Below are 19,249 nucleotides of genomic sequence, written 5' to 3' on the forward strand. Positions count from 1 at the left end.
TCTTCTCAACTGCCCAAAGTTGCTCAAGGCTGATCCAATCTTTCTTTATGCTGACCAGTTCACGCCCCAGTTTGATTATCGCCTCTGTAGTGTCCACCAAGGCCTTTTGGTTGGAGATGAGGGAGAGTTGGACTTGTTCGAACTTGTCCATTATAGCCTTCAGCTTTTCCTCCATGTCTTTGCCCTTCTGAACTACACTATTAAACCTCTGCACCAACGCCTGATATTCTCTAGACTCTTCCTGTTTCTCCCTTATCAGCTGGTCGTTCACTTCCACCTTGTTCTTTATGTACTGGAACGAATTTGTCAGCTCGTTGAAGTGATCCTGGAAATCGTTCACGCAGAGCTTTTGCTCAGAAACTATGGCTTTTATCTTTTCCTGGACGACACCTATTTGCTGGCGGAGATTCTCTTTCTCTTCCTTAGTCTCTGTGCCAACTTTGCTGCATTTTATTTCAAAGTCCTTGTGGTTTAAGATGAGTGACTGTTTAATTTCGGTGAACATAGCCATTGTCGTGTTCAGTGTATCCCTTATGTCTTGCATCTCCTGTTTCTCCGCTTTCATTTGGTGGTTCTTCAAGATGACCTGGTTAATCTGCTCTACCGCCTGGCGAACTTCCGTTAGCTCCTGGGACAACGTCTCCTTTTCTGCGATCAGCTCAGGCAACTCTAGTTTGGGCTTTGGCAAGACTACTGGCAAGACTACTGGCCTAATCTGTGGCAATGTCTGCTGATGTGCGACGATGTCCTCCCCGAGCTGCTCCTTATCCATACTCTCCGGAGTCTCACTGTTGAGGTATTGGTTCTGATACCGCCCAAGTGCGGCTAAGTCCTCCCCGAGCTGCTCCTTATCCATACTCTCCGGAGTCTCACTGTTGAGGTATTGGTTCTGATACCGCCCAAGTGCGGCTAAGTAACGTTCAAGTCCTGCTGGACAGTCTACGACTGCTGCTGGGTCCTGTCCAACTCCTGTTAAAATCTGTCCATATCCTGTTGAGTACGATTCATATCCTGTTGAGTACTCAACAGGATATGGATCGTCCGTCAGAGTCTCACTCTCAAACGATGGCCGCTCTCCAACCGTTTCTGTCTGGTCAGTTAAGATCTGCTCCTCGCCAAGCTCGTCACTCCTCTCCCTCGGAGACTCGTCACTGGAGGGTGGACACTGTTCCCCCAGGTGGTCGAGACTCTGCCCGTAAGTTGTTTTAAGATGCTGTACACGGTGTTTAAACATCCTTTTTGCGTGCCTGTATGGCCTGTGATCTTTCTTCTGCGGTCCGCGGTCGAACTGTGTTTCATCGTCAAATATCATGCTATCCATGATCCAAAACGGAATAAGTTCACTCCTTGTACAACTATATATCTAATGCAATAATTTTGATCTTGACTGATGTTGAGGATATAAACAACACACTCGTTCTTATATGGAGAGCTCAATAGCTTATCGACGAACCCAGTGACGTCAATGCACAAATAGGTATGACAGCGCAGCACACACACTGTGGTGCTGATTGGGGGGGGTCATCAATGTTGAATGATGTTTTAAGAGTGAATATCAACTGGATTTTGGCAAATTTGTTACACTGTTAGCTGTGTTTCTCATTCCACGAATAAAGGTGACTAATCAGGCTTTCCAATGATATATCTCATAATAAACACCTTAAAGGGGAAGTTAGAGTTTGGTATTATTGTATCCGTCTACTTGCCTGTTATCGTTTCTGTCTTCATATTTCTGTTATTCTCGGTCTCTGCTATGTTGCAGCTATGTTCTAGCAGACTACCTGTCCCATTTTTGCCAAAAAATCAAACATACCTCTAGCCTTTGAATCGTGTACCTTTAATTGTTCAGGATACATTTGTATTCGTGGTTTGGGACATATTTTGCCTCAAGGGCGCACGGCTCTATCCTTCATATAATTTCCGCCACACTGGATGCCTTCCGGCACTTTGCTGCCTCCCACAGGTTGGAAGTATAACGCAGTTTGTAACTATTATCTTCTCAGTACGAATTTTATTTCCGCTCGGTTTTTTAGATTGACTAAAAATATATATATTCCCCTAACTTTTGATTGGGTGAACAGGACACACGTTTGGGTGGGCTCTGCCTTAAAGGGCCACTTCACCCCTTTTGCAACCAGATCTTATTTTAATGATGTTTGGGAGACAAGAAACACTTTCCTGGGGTTTTTATCTGGGTAATTTCACTAATTTGTGTTTTTAGATATTTCAGTATTTCAAAGTGTCCATGGGTTCCATGATGTCATGGATACTGGGTTCACTTATTTCCTGGACTACATGTTGTCTCAGTAAGACAGCCCTCCCCCTATCCACAAGGAGGAGCAGTGTACCAAAGCATTATGGCCCGGGAATTGTAGTCCAGGAAGGAAGTGAGCCCTGTGTCCATGACATCATGGAGCCCAGGGACACTTTACTTTGACATACTAAAATATCTAAAAACACATATTACCCATGTAAAAACCCCAGTAAAGTGTTTCTTGTCTCCCAAACATCATTAAAGTAAGATCTGGTTGCAAAAGGGGTGAAGTGGCCCTTTAAAGGCAGAATTCTGCCTCAAGCTGTAGGTTACATTACATTGTTATCCACAATCAAGAGCAGCTATGAATGAAAAACATTGCATGGATGCACCTGGGACGTATCCTCAGTGATGTATCCCAAGGGGTTTCTGGTCTCGCAACATCAAACCCCTCACTCGGGTGACCCAGCTGGGGTGATCAAGTCCCGACTTACGCCCCAGTAGCTACCCACAATCAGTCCCATTAGGACTGATCGTTAGCAAAAGACAGGTCCACACAGTTCTCCCGGACTACTCTGCCGGGACTGGGATGTCTGGCATATAAATTTGAAACTCAAGTTGGTTACGTCATCCACATAATGTCGGTGTTGTCGCTCGGTCAATCAGGGATTGTGTACAGATACAGAAATCTCCAAATTTGGGCATAAAAGGGACACACTGATAGCCATGGCTATCAGTGTGTGCGGCCACTCTCTTGCACAATGGAATGGATTCAGAATCATGAAACCCCCCTAGTTTCATATGTCACATGCTACTTAAAGAATGATGACATTTTGAATTATTTGCCTTATATAGGATGTTAATGGTATGGTCACTACTCAAATTGCGCAACAACCAAGCTGAATTCCATCCATTAGGCCTATAGAAAACTATTCTATCATAAAAGTTTACATTAATCACCATTTCTGGGTTCATGGAACTTCCAGTAGAACTCTAGCCTACCCACGACTAAGCAGCCTGCTGGACCGCAGCAATGGAGACAGCAGTGAGAGAACAGCAATCAGCTGTTGTACAGATACATAATAGGCTAATACGTGGTTATGAATCACTTCTTCCCCAAATCAACTGAGGATTAGACACCTTCACGGGCCGCCAGTTTGACACGCCTCTTCTAAAAGAAAAAGTGGAAGAAACTATTGGTCGTCCCTTCAGGTGTCTCTTCTAAAGTCGCACCCTCACAAAATGAAGGCAGGGTCAGGCGATCAGGGTCCTTAATCTCAACCTCCACATTGATGTTGCTGTGGGAAGAGTGACACAAATATTACATACACACATTGCCCTTTACAAGTAGCCTAAATTCAAAAAATGGCTTTTGTATAAACCTTTCCTAACGGATTAGCAGTGGTGGAAAAAGTACTTAGTAGTAAAAGTATCAATACTGCAATGCAGAAAGGTTACAAGTAAAAGTCTGGAATTGAATTCCAGATTATTATTATCAAAATGTACTTAAAGTACCAAAAGTATAAATTACTTATCAACAGAATGTCCCATTTCACAAGTTTTCAAATAAAATGTATACAAATTGTTTGAAAATAGCAGATATACAAAATGCTTTGTGCATTGTGAGCTTGTAGATCGGCTATTTCCAAATGGCCGTAATGTGTATGTAGGGCTGAAGTGGGTATGGTTAGTGGATGAAGTGGAGTAGAAGTAGAAGTACTGAACATTGGAAATAGTAGTAAAGTAAAAAATACCTTGAGTACCGGTACTTACTTGAATAAATGCATTTCAAAGTTACGGTAATTAGTTTACACCACTGCAGATTAGACAAAAGCACACACCTGATTATGAGTGTAGTAGAATCCGAGGTGTACATCATGCTCAGAGGCAAACATCCCATGGTAAAAGATGGATAATACGGTGCTGAAATGAGAGAAAATGTTGATTATTCATTTATTACATTGTGTGGGACCTCCAATGTGTTCAACATTATCAAAGGGACTCATACTAATCCACAATCATACATGTACTGTATATCTATTTATGATTTAAATTCCCTGTGGTTTGTTTTCCCGGCTGGTCTTGCCTTTCAATGCTGCGGCCGTCACCTGCCATACGTTGACGATCAAACCTTCCTCTTGAACGGACGCACGTCCAAGTTGCATCTTGGTTAGGAACGTAGCACTGGAGGGAAGTTGCAGAGGATTCAAGGCCGGCTGCACCATTGATTTCTTCTTGCAGCTCTGGGTTTTGGTATCGATGTCATAGAACACACCCTGACGGGCACAGTTGTGTGTGAAAACATAACACAAATACGGTATACACAGTATAGGCTATATAAACACAAGATGACACAAATAAAGTATATATGTGTATATACTGCATATAAACACAAGACAAAATGTTCAGAAGATTATTATTTCTCTGTTGTAACAATGCTTCTTGGCAATAATGTTTACATGTATCTTAATTCTTGAAAGCCTGTTTATTTCCCTTTAAATGATGACCCAATATATAGATATAAACAACACACACACACACACACACACACACACACACACACACACACACACACACACACACACTTTATATTCTGCTATCTCAGTTACCTCTTCGAAGAACATCAGCACATCCTCAACAGTGTTAGAGTTGAAAGACTCATTCACATTCACTTTGAACCGCAGTCTCTTGGCCCCACTATCATACACGTATCCAACCAGAGTGTATGCACCCTTTTTCGTGTTTGTCTGGTTTCATTGAGAAACACAAAGCACAGAGTTCATTATTCGTGTTTGTCTGGTGTTATTGACAAAAGCACAAAGCACAGTTGTTGTTTATCACAGAGTTTATTTTTGATTAAATAAGAAAGCCTTCATAATCTATAGAAAAGTGCTAATACTAGTCCAGCATTGGTTTTGGATTACAAAAATCTGTAAACTCACCACTGACAGGTCCCCTGCAATACTGGGTGACTCTAAAAGAAAGCAATAGCAGAGCATATTTTAGAGCATGGTTTTCCCAAACCCAAATCCTACACATGCCATAGACGTAAATGTACGTTCTGGTCTTTATAGTATAGTATAAATATAGCGTATTTTATAGAGCGTCGCAGTCCCGCCCCCGACGAGTGGCCCGTAAGAGAATTTCCCATTCATTTTTCCCATAGATGTTTCAGAAAGTATTTATTTAAAGCCCTGTAACCCTTTTTTTGTTTTCCTTCTTTCTAATTATTTGTTTGGCCCAAGAAAATGTGTTTATTCATAAAATAAACAATCTGTCACCATCCAAGTTGGCTTTGTCCGAGGCTTTCAGGTCTTTAACACTTTCCCTCCCATTCACAAGTTAATTGATTGTAGAACAGCTTCCCTCCCAACAACGAGTTACACGAGTTATGTTTTCATTGTTTTTAATCCATCGGACAGAGTGGGATAGGTGATGCGTTCGGGAAAAAATCGGGGTCTTCAAAATATAACGGTTGTATTCCTCAACTTTTTTTTGTTGTATGTTTTTTTGTGGCTTTCGCCTTTATTTTATATATTCTTTTGAGGGGGACAGACAAGTAGGCTGACAGGAAATGGGGGTTGACATGCAGTAAAGGCCGTCGGGAGTTGAACCCGCGGCACACTGCCAGGCTTGGACTACCGGCCAAGGTGCCTGGACCGCTGAGCCACGGCCCAGGCCAATTGAGCGCAACCTTAGCATGAAATGTGTTTAAGAGGATTATTTAATAATAGATAATCCTGGAATAGGCTTTATATAAATGATCAATCCAAATATACTTACGGCATGGTTGGTGATGGTCTGCAAGTGCAGTGCCAGTGACACTCAAACACATGAAAAGGAGTGTGAAAGCTGCAAACATTGTTCTTGCCCAAAGAGAGTGTAATGGATGCCAATCGGTCAGGGTAGTGATGAGGACAGGGAGAACGTTTCAACAGTTTTGTTTTCTTTCTGTAGAAGACAAATATACGTACAACGTTTTGTCTCTGAATTGCCACTGCATATCTTCAAACCCTCCTCGGTAGAACAGGAACAGAACTTCTCAACATAGCAGTAATAGGCCTATCTCACAGCCCGCTTTCCACGCCCACTTCCGGTAAATAGTGGTGTCATTTAACATTAGCATTTACACGTTTTTTTCTCTGGAGAATCTAAGTACATTTTCTAATGTCAAAATGTGACAGACCAATATTATTATGAAGCAAACAAGATGTAGCCTGATTATCAGACTGTAGCTTCCCTCAAGAGTCCCTCTTGAAGACTCAGTCCACTCAGAGAGTGGGCGGGATCTTTGGGCTGGATCCAGGCTAAACAAGATGGTAAATCAGCTCGAACAGATAGAACAAACCTTACCTTGAGAAAACAAAAGTTGTAGACTTCTTAAATTACCTCTGTTAACATGTAGCGTCACGCTATCACCACTAACCCCGAAAGGGGGCGTATTAAGGGGGCGGGGAAATTCTGTGAGATAGGCTTATTCTCAAGTGGGGTCCGGGAATCCACAGGGGTCCTTGACATGGTTCCAGTGTTCCAGTGTTAGTGTTAGTCTAGTTTTAGTCTACTAAATCTACAGTTGATTTAGCCGACTAAAATGTACATGGCCTTGATGCCGTCGTACATCTATCTACATCTATCTGCCGATCTACAAGCTACGAGCTTGTAGATCGGCTATTTTCAGCATGCAACCAAGTGTAAAATGACTTATACTGGATCTCTTGTCCACTATTGTCCCCAACATTTGAGTCTAGTTTTTATTTGTTGACAAAATTGTCAGTATATTTAGTCTTAGTTTTAGTAGTCGTAGCTTAGTTTTTGCAATACTTCATTAAATAAAAGACCCAGCCAGAACATGCAATACACATTTGCTATACGCTCTGTGTGCAAAACCAAATAAAAAGTACATTCATTTAATTTCCTCACAAAGCAGCCTACTGGGTCATACTGTATAACAAAGATAAACAAAGCACTGAATGTTGCAATCCTCACTCCAACATGGTGAAACAAAACACAACACAATTAGATTATATTATATTAATATTAATATTTAATATTAATATTATTAATATTAGATTGTCACCACTCACCAACATCATGAGCTAACGTAATACAATCATTATGCATTGTGTGTTTCTAGTTAAAAGAAATGAGCTACCGGTATATTCCTAATAGCAAAACCATAAAATAAAATCACAACTGTTTACAGTGCACAACCACAACTTACCCTCTGGAAAAAGGGAACAGAACTGCTGAGCCTGTCAGCTGCAGCAAGACAACTAGGCCAGCTGAATACACACGCGCACACAAACATGCACGCAAACACGCACGCACGCACACACACATACATTTACCACTGCAGCACACACACATTGACCACTGCAGCACACACACATTGACCACTGCAGCGCGCGCGCTCACACACACACACACACACACACACACACACACACACACACACACACACACACACACACACACACACACACACACACACAGGATCCAATCCAGCACTCGAGTACCAGGTTCCTCTGGATTTATGTAAACACATGACTGTGACGGCCCTACGCCCCCCCTCTGCCTCACAGTAGGCCCGTTGAAGCCCACTCTTATGCACTCTCATGCTGTCCACTGTGTTCTGGGCTTATGTGAATTTTCACAGACTGACCATTGGATAACACAGCCTGACCAACACACACTCATACTGAAGACACAAAACCAACAGATGTGCATGCACAAAGACACCCATGCATTTCCCAATAATAATAAATGTGAAATGTGACGACAAGGGACCTTTTTGTCTCCCTGTACCATCCTCTCCCCTTCCTCTATATTATCCACTTTTTGTAATAAACATGTGTTCCTATAAACGTTGCTAAACTACCTGAGTCTCTCAGTCCTTCACCATGAGGTTCCCATTGTCCCTGGACACAACACCCCCTTTTATAAGATTGAAGAGTGTACAGTATATATTTGTGCAACAGGTTTTTGTCCCCGAATCCAGACTCTCTGACTCCCTCTACCGCAACCACCAAGCACCTGTACAAATAGGCCTATACTGCTGGGGGAGGGGGGGGGGGGGGGTGTGTGTGTGTGTATGTGTGTGCATTTTGTGCTCATTGATTACTTTGTAACATTATTGCAAGTACCCTCCTGACTATCAAAATAATCACGCACCGTTTTGCTCTGTATACCAAACACAACACGCTATTCATACTAAAGTTATATAACTGTTATATAAAGTTGTGCAAAGGCTCATTATTAGGTTTGGACAGGTGTGGTTGCACCGATTGTGTAGGATTGGCTGTGGCCTAGTGGGGACAAATGTCAAATGTGATACCTTCTCATGAGGCCCAAAATCATGGCAAATCTGGGCCCCTGAGTGCCAGTAGAGAACCCGCTGAATGAAACCTTTATGCCAATCATGAACTTGAGATGCTTATATAAGGTAATAGGAGACAAATGACGAGCTGAATGTCTAGGATGGCCAATGGCAAGTCTGTCTCAAACTTAAAGCCGAAATAAGTAATATTGTTTGATAATAACCATAATTAAATGATCCCTGTGTAATGTTAATCAATTGAGAAGCAATGCAAACTGAAAACGTGTCAGCACTGCAGTCTAATGTATCCATCTACATTTCTATCTCATTAACTTTCTTGTTTTTGTTTTTTTAATAGTCTCTCAAACAGCACCAGCCCTTGTACATTCCCATGGAGGTTATGACTTTATTACCTCATTATTTGGGCTGGGTTCACACACACACACACACACACACACACACACACACACACACACACACACACACACACACACACACACACACACACACACACACACACACACACACACACACACACACACACACACACACACACACACACCAAATTCATTTCACACCAACATTGTTCTAGTGAATCACCTTTTCATGTAGCTAGCTACAGTATGTGCTATAAGTTTAGTGATTTTAAAGAACACTTTCCATTTGGAGATACTGTTGTGTAGATTGTCACTATACTCCTCATGGCCAGTTTGTCAATGCAGGATGATCATCCAGATCTAGTTAAGGCAGTACACCAGGCTATAAAAATGCTGCAGGAAACTATACTATAAGCCAACATAAAGTATACATGTAATTTGATAGTAGTAGAAGTATTGTCAAAATTGTGGTAAACTCACTACCAGTGTGAATGGTTTCCGAGGTTCATTGTGCTGTTATGCAAGCAACAGTAATGTAAGCACTTGAAATGCACATTGAAGCATGCATATCCTTGAGCTCTCGCTCATCATTTGAAAAAAGTATAACTCACAGAACCCGTTTGCCAAAGGGAAAAGAAAAACAGAATTCAACATTACATAAGGCTACCGGTATACAATTGAATAACTATTTGCTGTGATTAGTGCGTTTCAGTGGATTCCCTGTGAACTGAGTTCGAATCCTCTGCATGTGGCTTTGCTGGACGTTCCGACAAACAAAATTGGCTGTTATCGTACTGCAGAACTGGGAGGGGTAGCATGTTCCGCTGCACATGTTGTTAACCCCTCACAGTGAATCTCCTCACTGCCAGGTGAAAAGCTGTATCAGAGGAGACAAATGGTTGTCTCTATATCCTCCCCGATACCAAACACTAGCAAGCACACTAACAATCGGGAATTTGGAATTAGCATGACTAAATTGGGAGAAAAACAGTAAAATGTGAACTACCGGTATGCAAGTGCTTGTCTCTTGATATGATATAAGCCAGGGCAAAATGAGTATGATCCCATGGGCCCCTGGCCTGGGACGGCCCCTATACCATGGTTCATGCATTGTCGGTTGATATGAGTCCATTGTGATTGGAGCGACATTTATATAGCGCTTTTATAAGTAGGCTACCCAAAGTCACTTTACATAGGGAAAGGAAGGAACAAACCTTTTTAGTGGAAAAAAGACGAAAGAAAAGTGCTAGATTAAAAATGATGAAGGTTAAGCAAGACAGCCTGACTAGGCTAGACTCCCTACTGGGAAAGGCTATCCTGACGAGATGTGTTTTGAGTGTGGTTTTGAGATATTATGTTATGCTTTAAAGGTATATTCAGTGATTTCGCTTCATTCAAATATCACTTATTTTTTACTATAGAGTGTGCTGACCATATAAGGAGTTCCTCCCTGTCCCCAGTGAGCCCCTGGGGTCAAAAAAACCCTAGTTTCAGTTTTGGTGGCGGGTGGCAAAGCCTTCATCCAATCAGGATGAGAGGGGCCTTCCTCCAATCATGTGTGGGGGCGGGCCTTGGTGCACGTGCTGTTGCACTTCCCCCCACTGTAGAGCGTGCATGTGCACATTTTGTTTCCGGGGTGGACTGGGTGGTTTTCCAAATCACCGAAATCACTGAATGCTCCTTTAATAATAATAATAATTCTGTATCTCCCAACTGCAGGGAGGATATTGAACAGGTAATCTAGTAGGCCCTGCAGGGCTTTAGCCACCGCATGATATGCCTCTGGGAGTGAAGAGTAGCATTAGTCAGTGATGATTCTGGCCTTGCTGGTGTTCTAATAGAATAGAGCGATGCCAAAGAGGGTAGACTACAGCCAATTGTTTTTAGAGGCTGGACTGTATAGTACGTACCACATTTTCAAACTGATTTATATGTCCTGAGTGGTTGAGTAACTGTACCAGATGAGAATTGAAAAAAGTGATCACAATCTTGATAGCAGATCTATGAAAATGAATCGCAGCTTTCTGGCTGACCCCAAACCTTCATGTGTCAAAGGAAATGGTGTCACTCGTGGGCTTTATCGACTGTGAGGCTGGTGTTAAGGTCTCGTGATAAGGATTTGTGGGTAGTGGTACCATATGGTACCTCTCCAAGGTTCAAGGTTCAACTTTTTTGTCAACAATACCAATTACAAGTGAAAGGCACGTGAAATTCATTGTGTGTGAAAAGCAAACAGCTACACTCTAGTGTCAAGAGATGTTAAAAACTAAGTTGCTTAAATAACTATAATCTCTAAAACTACCTAAAGTGCAAGAGCTCAAGTGCAAAATGCCAATATATTAGCCACAGACATATGGCTATATAGTCCAGACCATGTAGTGTTCAATGTGTATTCATAGGTCTAATGGTGGGGAAAAAAGAATGTGCTCCATAGTCTTTGTGTGCGGCTGGCAAGGCTGAGAAACCGGTTGCCTGGCAGAGGCCGCTTCGATGGCTCGAACAGGCTGTTACTGGGATGGTGCACATCAGCCTTTTTAACCAGATGAGTGGTGTGAGTGGCCCACTTAAGGTCGTCATCAATGTGTGTGCCGAGGAACTTGAACTCACTGACGCGCTCCACTGCAACTCCATCGGTGTAGATTGGCGTGTGCTCGCTCCTCTGTCGCCTGAAATCCACAATTGGCTCCTGGTCTTTCCAGCGTTGAGAGCTAAGTTGTTCTCCCGACACCATAGCGGCAGTGTATTGACCTCGTCTCTGTAGGCTGTCTCACTGGCATTGGTGATCATCCCCATGAGTGTGGTGTCATCGGCATACTTAATGATGGTATTTCAAGGTTCAAGGTTCAAGGTTGTGCTTTATTGTTACATCTTGTGTACAGGTACATAAGAGTAAAACTTATTTTTGTTTGGCTTCCTTCAGACAATGCAGCAGCAAAAATATAATATGACATCAAAACAGCAAAACACAGCAAACAAAATAGAATATAGAGTGCAAAAAAGAGCAAACAAGAGTAGAAAAAGAGTATCATATGTACATGTGCATGTTTTCCTTGTAGTAGGACAATTATTATTATTATAGTATTCTTTTATTATTATTATTTTTTTTAACTTTAACTTTAACTTCACAGTAGACTATGTTCAATAAATATATTACAAAATAGTTTTAGAGAGGTGCAATTCGAGCTTAATAGTGCGGGGCAAGGGCAAAGGTGCGGGGGGGCGGGGGGGGGGGGGGGGGGGGGGGTGCTAGCGTTTTCCTTTTCCATGATACGCTTTGGTTCTTATCAGTTCGTTCATGTATCTGATTGTTCGGGGAAAGAAGCAGCCGTGCATGGTCACACAGACATGTGTGTACAACGAGTACAAGATGGGGAAGAGCACACAGCCCTGGGGTCATTGGATCGGATGTTATGTTCCCCATCCGCACCACCTGAGCACGGTTCAACAAGACGTTCAGTATCCACCTCCACATGGTTGGGTGCAGGCCAAGGTCTCTGAGCGTCATGTCCAGTCTTGCAGGGACAATTGTATTGAAGGCTGAGCTGAAGTCCACAAACAGCATCCGCACATACCTGTTGTTGCTCCCTCTCTTGTCCAAGTGAGTGAGGGCGGTGTGGAGAACCATGGCCACGGCGTCATCGACTCATCGGTTGATCTATTTTTCCGGTATGCAAACTGACATGGATCCAGCGTAGCGGGCAGGACTTATGTAATCTCTCACCAGTCTCTCGAAACAGTTGCTGACAATTGGTGTTAAGGCAACAGGTCTCCCTCCCGTCATTGTAGCATGATGTATTCGTACGCTTGGGTATACTGCATGGTACAATGGTGGACCTTTTGGCCAACAATCAGTTCTTTAGTTTTAGAAGTGTTGAGTACGCGCGTGTACATCATCACCACCTCACCGGCTCATCCACTTTCCTGCGGTAGCTGGTAGATTGATTCAAATATGACTACAGTAATATGACTACCACAGTAGTGTCATCAGCAAACTTATACTGTACATCATAACAGGCTCAGAATGAGAGCTACAGTACACTGTTGTTTGTGCAAATAGAGCATGTAGACAAGACACCCCTGGGGTGCTAATGGTAAAGGCCTCGGCAGTGAGACATGATTACCAATTTTAATGTGTTTCCTGTCCGAAGTACAAGATCCACTGAAACAGAGCTGCATAACAACACCCAATGCCTGTAGAGAGTGCAGCCTGACAGGAACAATGGTGTTGAACGCAGAACGAAAATCAATGAAGAGAACTCGGGCATATGTGAACTTGTATTCAAGGTGCTGGAGAAGCAAGAGGACTCTGCATTATCCACACTTCTGTTAGACCTGTGGAAAAGAATGAGGACTCCTGGAGGACGGAGGAGACTAAAGAATCAAAAAATATATACTGTACAAAATAAATTGAAACGGTAAATGAAAAATCATGACCCCCTCACGTATTATAAGGACAGTATCAGTCACCAGAAGAAAAACAACTGGTGTTTTCAGTGAATCTATCATGGTTAAAATGGAGTTTGAAGTTACAATGGGTTTGTATAGTTAGGGGGCGATATTTGATGAATATCAAATATCTAAATACTGAATCAAGAAACTTAAACTGTCTGGCGTGTTCACATAAGCCTGAGTAGACGATGAAATGACCAAAAGTTTTTTTGAAAGTGAAATATCCCTTTCAGTCTGGGCTATTCAAATCGTAATTTGTATAACAAAGTATATCAGTGGTTAAGTGATTAAGACAGGTGATGTTGTGTTAATTGGGCACCGCAACGGGCTCAGCTGACCTCAGACAAGCAGGCACGGTTGATGATGTGAGTGACCAATTAAACATGGGTGTGAGGACAAGGGTAAGTTGTCAGCAGCAATGTTTCACTGTGGCTGGCACAACACCGTCGGGCCCTGCTGCCTTCCTGATGTTTTGTCAGCGGAGGATTCTGACCTTGTGTTCTGAGATGGTAGGGGGAGTGTTTCCTACAGAATTTGGGGCTCATTAATGGACTCTCTGAATCCAATTAATTGAATATGGCAGGGAGGACTAGACTACTGATTATTGTTTTCAACATTTGGCCGTCTGTTTTGTATACATGTATGTTTGATTTCGTGTTGTGATTGATACAAATATTGTACCATTGCTGGGTTGGGTATAGGGGGAGGGTATTTTATTACCCCCTTTTTCTCCCCAATTGAGTCCTTATGCCAATTAATTCCTTCCCACACACATTTCTGTGTTGTCACTGCTGTTGTATCCTACTGACTCACCTGCAACGTGCCTGCAATGTGCCCAAAGTGACGTCAAAATAACAAAAAATTGTCACAGAGGAGCTCTGACGAGCCACAAATGTTTGCCTCGTTCCCAGACTTTCCCCATCTCTGAGGAGAAAAGCCTGGTAACAACCTAAATGCAGAAGCATGCCTGTAGCGATGGGCTTCCATATACTTCCGGTTATAGGCACTCAAAGTAGCAGTGTGGCCTAGCGTGGGAACATTTTAAGGCATGCTTCATAACATGCCACAAACTGATTGTTTGGGAAGATGCACAAGACTACAGTTGGAGGCCATCGATATTGTCCTTTTCTTTTTGCTGAGGTTTGCGTGATCTGCGCAAAAGGACAGTTAACCCATTTTGGGCGGGAACCCCTTTTGGTGTTTTAAACATTATAATTTAGCTATTGAAAAATAGCAGATCTACAAGCTCATAGCGCGCCACCGAGTGGCGCGCTACGAGCTTTGTAGGTCTGCTATTTTTGAAAAATCGTGAAAATATTTATTTCAGAAAACTGGAGGATTTAGAAGGATTTTTTTTAATTTTGAGGTAAATGGGTCAAATGATAAGGGACAATATCGGTGGCACCCAACTGTACATCCACTTCATTGTTGAATTGTTTTGGCAACGTGTTTTGGCAACGGCAATGTGTCGGCGCGTCGCAGAGAGCATGAATGCTCAAAACTAAGAATGTTGTGAGACACGTACTGTGACGTCACGTGTCAGTCGACACTTGTCGTTCACAGCATAAGTTGGCCTTTAGTCAGGCAAACCATTCAGCACACCCATACAAAGATGTGTGAAAGTTGAACTTTCACAAGAGGGTATAAAGACTCATGTCAGACACACGAGACAGACAGTGAGAGAAAGAGAGAGGCATTCACCATGTACTGTATGAATCATAGCATCACAGATTCACAGTATATGAGCTCACCGGTGATCTCCTGCTGCATGCTCTAGTAATGAATCCCTTTGTAGGTGTATCCCCCAGCCAAGACCCAGCCTGCAACAGCCCTGCCAATCGGGCTCAGCCCTATTGGCACGGTAGGTTGCGCGTTGGTCTGGCGAGTGGGAGGGAGCCCCGGGTTCAATCCCCGCTTCTGCGTAATGCTACATAGGCGTAACAGTATGTCACTCACCAATGATACTGCACAGACAATCATATCATAATCACATCATACAACAATGTGAGCACAGCATGCATGTTTTTTTTTTTAAATGTATACCTCATATGACATAGGCCTACATACAGTGCACACACACATGAACGCACGCACAAACAGCTAGTGTGTATGCCTATGGCCAAGGCAGGCACACAGTTATAACTTGATCATCAAGGCAGATCACCCGTGCCAAAATTTGGTCAACCGAGTACCAGTGACTTCCATTATAAAGTTAAAGTACGGTACGGTATAAAACATGACGGAAATGTGGATTTATTTTAGTTATACCTATAGTTCCATTTAGTTAGCCGACTGGAGGTTCTCAAACTGTGGTCTTGGGACCCCCGGGGGCTCTTGAGGCAGTTGCATTCCAGTTGTACCCCAGCTAAATTTGTAAATATATAAAGTATCAAAATCAGTTTAACCACTTTAACCCTATATACATCAGCTATTTGAAAATTGTGTATCTACAAGCATTGTGAGCTTGTAGATCTGCCGTTTAAAAAAACCCATTTTGAAATACTTAGAATATTTATTTTGTATCATTTTAATAACACAATCGTGTATGGGGGTCCATGGCACACAATATTTTCAGAAACGGGTTTACTTGGGGGTCCTTCACATAAAATACTGTGTGCGCAAGAAATTTGGCACACACACACACACACACACACACACAACCATATATGGTTCCATGTCTGTTATTAATATTGACATGACATCAGCTTGGCCTCGGGACAGACAGTGTTCATGCAAGAGCAACGTGGGAGAGACTGCCATGACAGACAGACGGACAGACAGACAGAAGTTTTATTTTATGACAGCTGCACTGACAGACAGACATACTGAATGAACAGAAAGACGTGCAGCTTGCTTACTCACCGTGTTACTGAAGGTCTGCCTGGAATAGACAGCTGTGATGCATCCATCAGGGATGACTTCATGACATTCACCAAGGACTCAGACTGAAGGATTGTCTAGGAGTGTATAGGTCAAAAGAAAGTCATAATGCATCGATTTATTCTATACCGAAAATAGACATTTTTTTATGACATTATATACTGCCTAGTGCCCACTGCCTACCATATAATTCCAAGGACTGGTGCACTCATCCGTCCATTTTGAGACTTAACCACTTGAACCCGGTCTCTAGCGTCCGTATTTTGGGGGAAACTTTAGCAGAATATGGCAGATCTGGCATAGCTACATATCTACTATAGCAGGGCATGTGCTCTGCCAGAGACCAACTACCAGCCAGTAAAATTGGTGTTCGACCTAGAGAAATAAACCTGTTCATCAACCATTTGTAGATATACTGTATAAGCATAGTAGTTATGACTCTAAGTAGGTTTGTAGGTCACAAGGTTTCTTGAAAGCGTTATCATGTTTTCATCAAATTAATTAAGGTCCTCAGACAAGGCGCTCTTAGAGGTCCCAACATCTATGCTAAAAACAAAAGGCGACCGGGCCTTTGCACTCAGAGCCCCAACTCTCTGGAATGCCCTCCCCCTCGAGATAAAGCTTGCAGAATCCGTCCCCCGCTTCAAATCCCTCCTAAAAACTCACTTTTATAAAGCTGCTTTTAACACCTAAACGTTTTTTAAACATTCCCTATTGTTCTTATGTCCTACTGCATTTCTGTACATTGCCTGTTCTTTATTTTTATTTTTATTATTGTAAACTGTTGTTTTTGGTGTGCACTGCATTTGTTCTTATTTTATTTTTTTGTAAAGCACTTTGTAACCTCGTTTTGAAAGGTGCTATATAAATAAAGGTTTATTATTATTATTATAATTGTACCTTTCACCCCAAACCTTTTTCACGTGTCAGAGAGTTAAGACATATAGACATATAAATCAAACGTAATTTAGAGTGAATTCCCAGGGCAGAATCAGACATGCCCAATTTTGACAACTTTGAGAACTGCATTTTACTCTTACTCTCACACACACACACACACACACACACACACACACACACACACACACACACACACACACACACACACACACACACACACACACACACACCAAGTCATAACAACATTTAATCAGTTTTAACTACAGTATTTGTTTGAAGGTTGTATCCAATCCAGATAATCATCTCAAAGTTACCCCGTGCTCCTATAGTGTACTATAGTATAGGGTATAACTGCATCCCTGTCTGAACTTGTGTGCAGTAACTGCCATTGAGAATACTGGGCAAATAAGGGTGTTTGCTGCATAATACAATTTCTTGTGTGAGACCTATAGACAGAATGCTGCTTACCATCCACAAGTCTTGCAAAACTGAGTGCATCATTCAAAGTGAGGGAAGACAAGGCAGAATCATTGACACCATTTTCTGATTGACTCTCATAATTGTGTGCGTGTGCGTGTGCGTGTGCGTGTGCGTGTGCGTGTGTGTGTGTGTACAAATAGTACTGTAAATGTAAATCAACCATGTTCTAATCAATTTGAAAAACGTACAAATAGAAATCCTACTATAAATGTGCCACGTCTCTGCGTGTGTGCGTGTCTGCGTGTGCGTACGGTTGTAATGCACGTAGCTCGAGAACCGTTTGCCCCCACAGGGAGTGCAGTGCCCGGTATCGAGTCGGGCGGACCCACGGTTCTCCAGAACCACCACAAAAGGCTCTGCTCAGGCTCTGCCAGTGGGAATCCCCTCACCTGTGCAATTTCCAGCCTCTGCCTCAGCCAATTGATTGCCATGGCAACCCCACACCTGACAATTGATTAGCCTAACCAGTCCACTTGACAACGGGTATTATTAGGTTCCCAAGTTGCATCATTCTCAAGTAGGCCGGTAGCCGACGGGCACGTACAGGTCTAGTAACAAATAATTTGTATTCAGCCACTTGAATCCTATTCAATAGTTTTCAAATACACCTCTGAGGGCAACGTGAGCTTGTGGATGTGCTATTTTATAAACCTTTTTTATGTTCCTATAAGGACATGCCTAAAATAGCCCTGGATGTCACGTTAAAAATAAATAAAAAATCACACCCGTGTGAACTGAGTGGTGTAAGGTCTGTCTGACGTAATGAAATCATGTCTGACGTAATGAAATCACACCCGGGTGTGATTTCATTACCTGGCTTTGTTTGTGCAGAAAAAATGAGCATGGTTGCTATGTTCACCCTGTTCACCCGGGTGTGATTTCATTACGTCATTACAACAGGGTGAACATAGCAACCATGCTCATTTTTTCTGCACAAAAAAGCCAGTTGTAGGAGTGGTTTACACCACTCAAAAATAGTGTGGAATTGTATATACAGTAGGGCTGAAGTGGTTAAATGTGTGTTTTGTAATAATAATCAAATAAATAAAAGTAAGTTAAGTAACTATAACTAAAGTTTTCAAATAAATGTAGTGGAGTAAAAGTACTATATTTGGATCCAAAATGTAGTAGTAGAAATTAAGTAGAAGTAAAGTATTGGGAATTGGAAATACTCAAGTAAAGTAGATTAAATTAAATGTACTTAGTTACTTTCCACCACTGCACTTAACACCTAAACAACTCCTCTTTTGCGAGTAGAAATCATCACACACAACTAGTTGCGTCTAAGAGGACATGGCCCACTGGCCCTCTCTGCCCTCTTCCCCATGGCATTTTAACAGCCAAGAGCCCATCCTGGATGTGTTGACTGAATACTGGTGTGTGTTCAATCAACTCTCTGCTGCTCACTCACAGGGGGGTGGGGTTCAGTATCTGAGGAGAGAACAGACTTGTGTGTAACTGTTCTTTTAGAGGCGGAACATAGACACAGAAGCATGATCCTATTGGTTAAGTACTACCCACACAAATGCTGTGGGCAGTAAAGGTTCCACCCCCTTTTCCACATTCTTATAGTCTCAGGTGAGAGCGTAGACA

At 42.4% G+C, this 19,249-nt stretch overlaps 1 protein-coding gene across 1 annotated transcript; it reads right to left on the reverse strand.

Moving 5' to 3' along the window:
* Positions 1–3,348: 3,348 nt before the first annotated feature.
* On the reverse strand, positions 3,349–6,200 carry LOC306939324 (ependymin-2-like). The gene is made up of 6 exons (XM_079523912.1): positions 6,038–6,200; positions 5,197–5,228; positions 4,864–5,001; positions 4,341–4,530; positions 4,096–4,177; positions 3,349–3,552 (listed from the first exon to the last, which is right to left on the reverse strand). The coding sequence occupies exons 1-6, from the start codon at positions 6,114–6,116 to the stop codon at positions 3,426–3,428; spliced, it is 648 nt and encodes a 215-aa protein (XP_079380038.1). The 5' UTR covers positions 6,117–6,200; the 3' UTR covers positions 3,349–3,425.
* Between the last annotated feature and the right edge of the window lie 13,049 nt (positions 6,201–19,249).

This window comes from Electrona antarctica (assembly GCF_951216825.1).
Source record: "Electrona antarctica genome assembly, chromosome: 16".
In the NCBI taxonomy this organism is placed as follows: domain Eukaryota; kingdom Metazoa; phylum Chordata; class Actinopteri; order Myctophiformes; family Myctophidae; genus Electrona; species Electrona antarctica.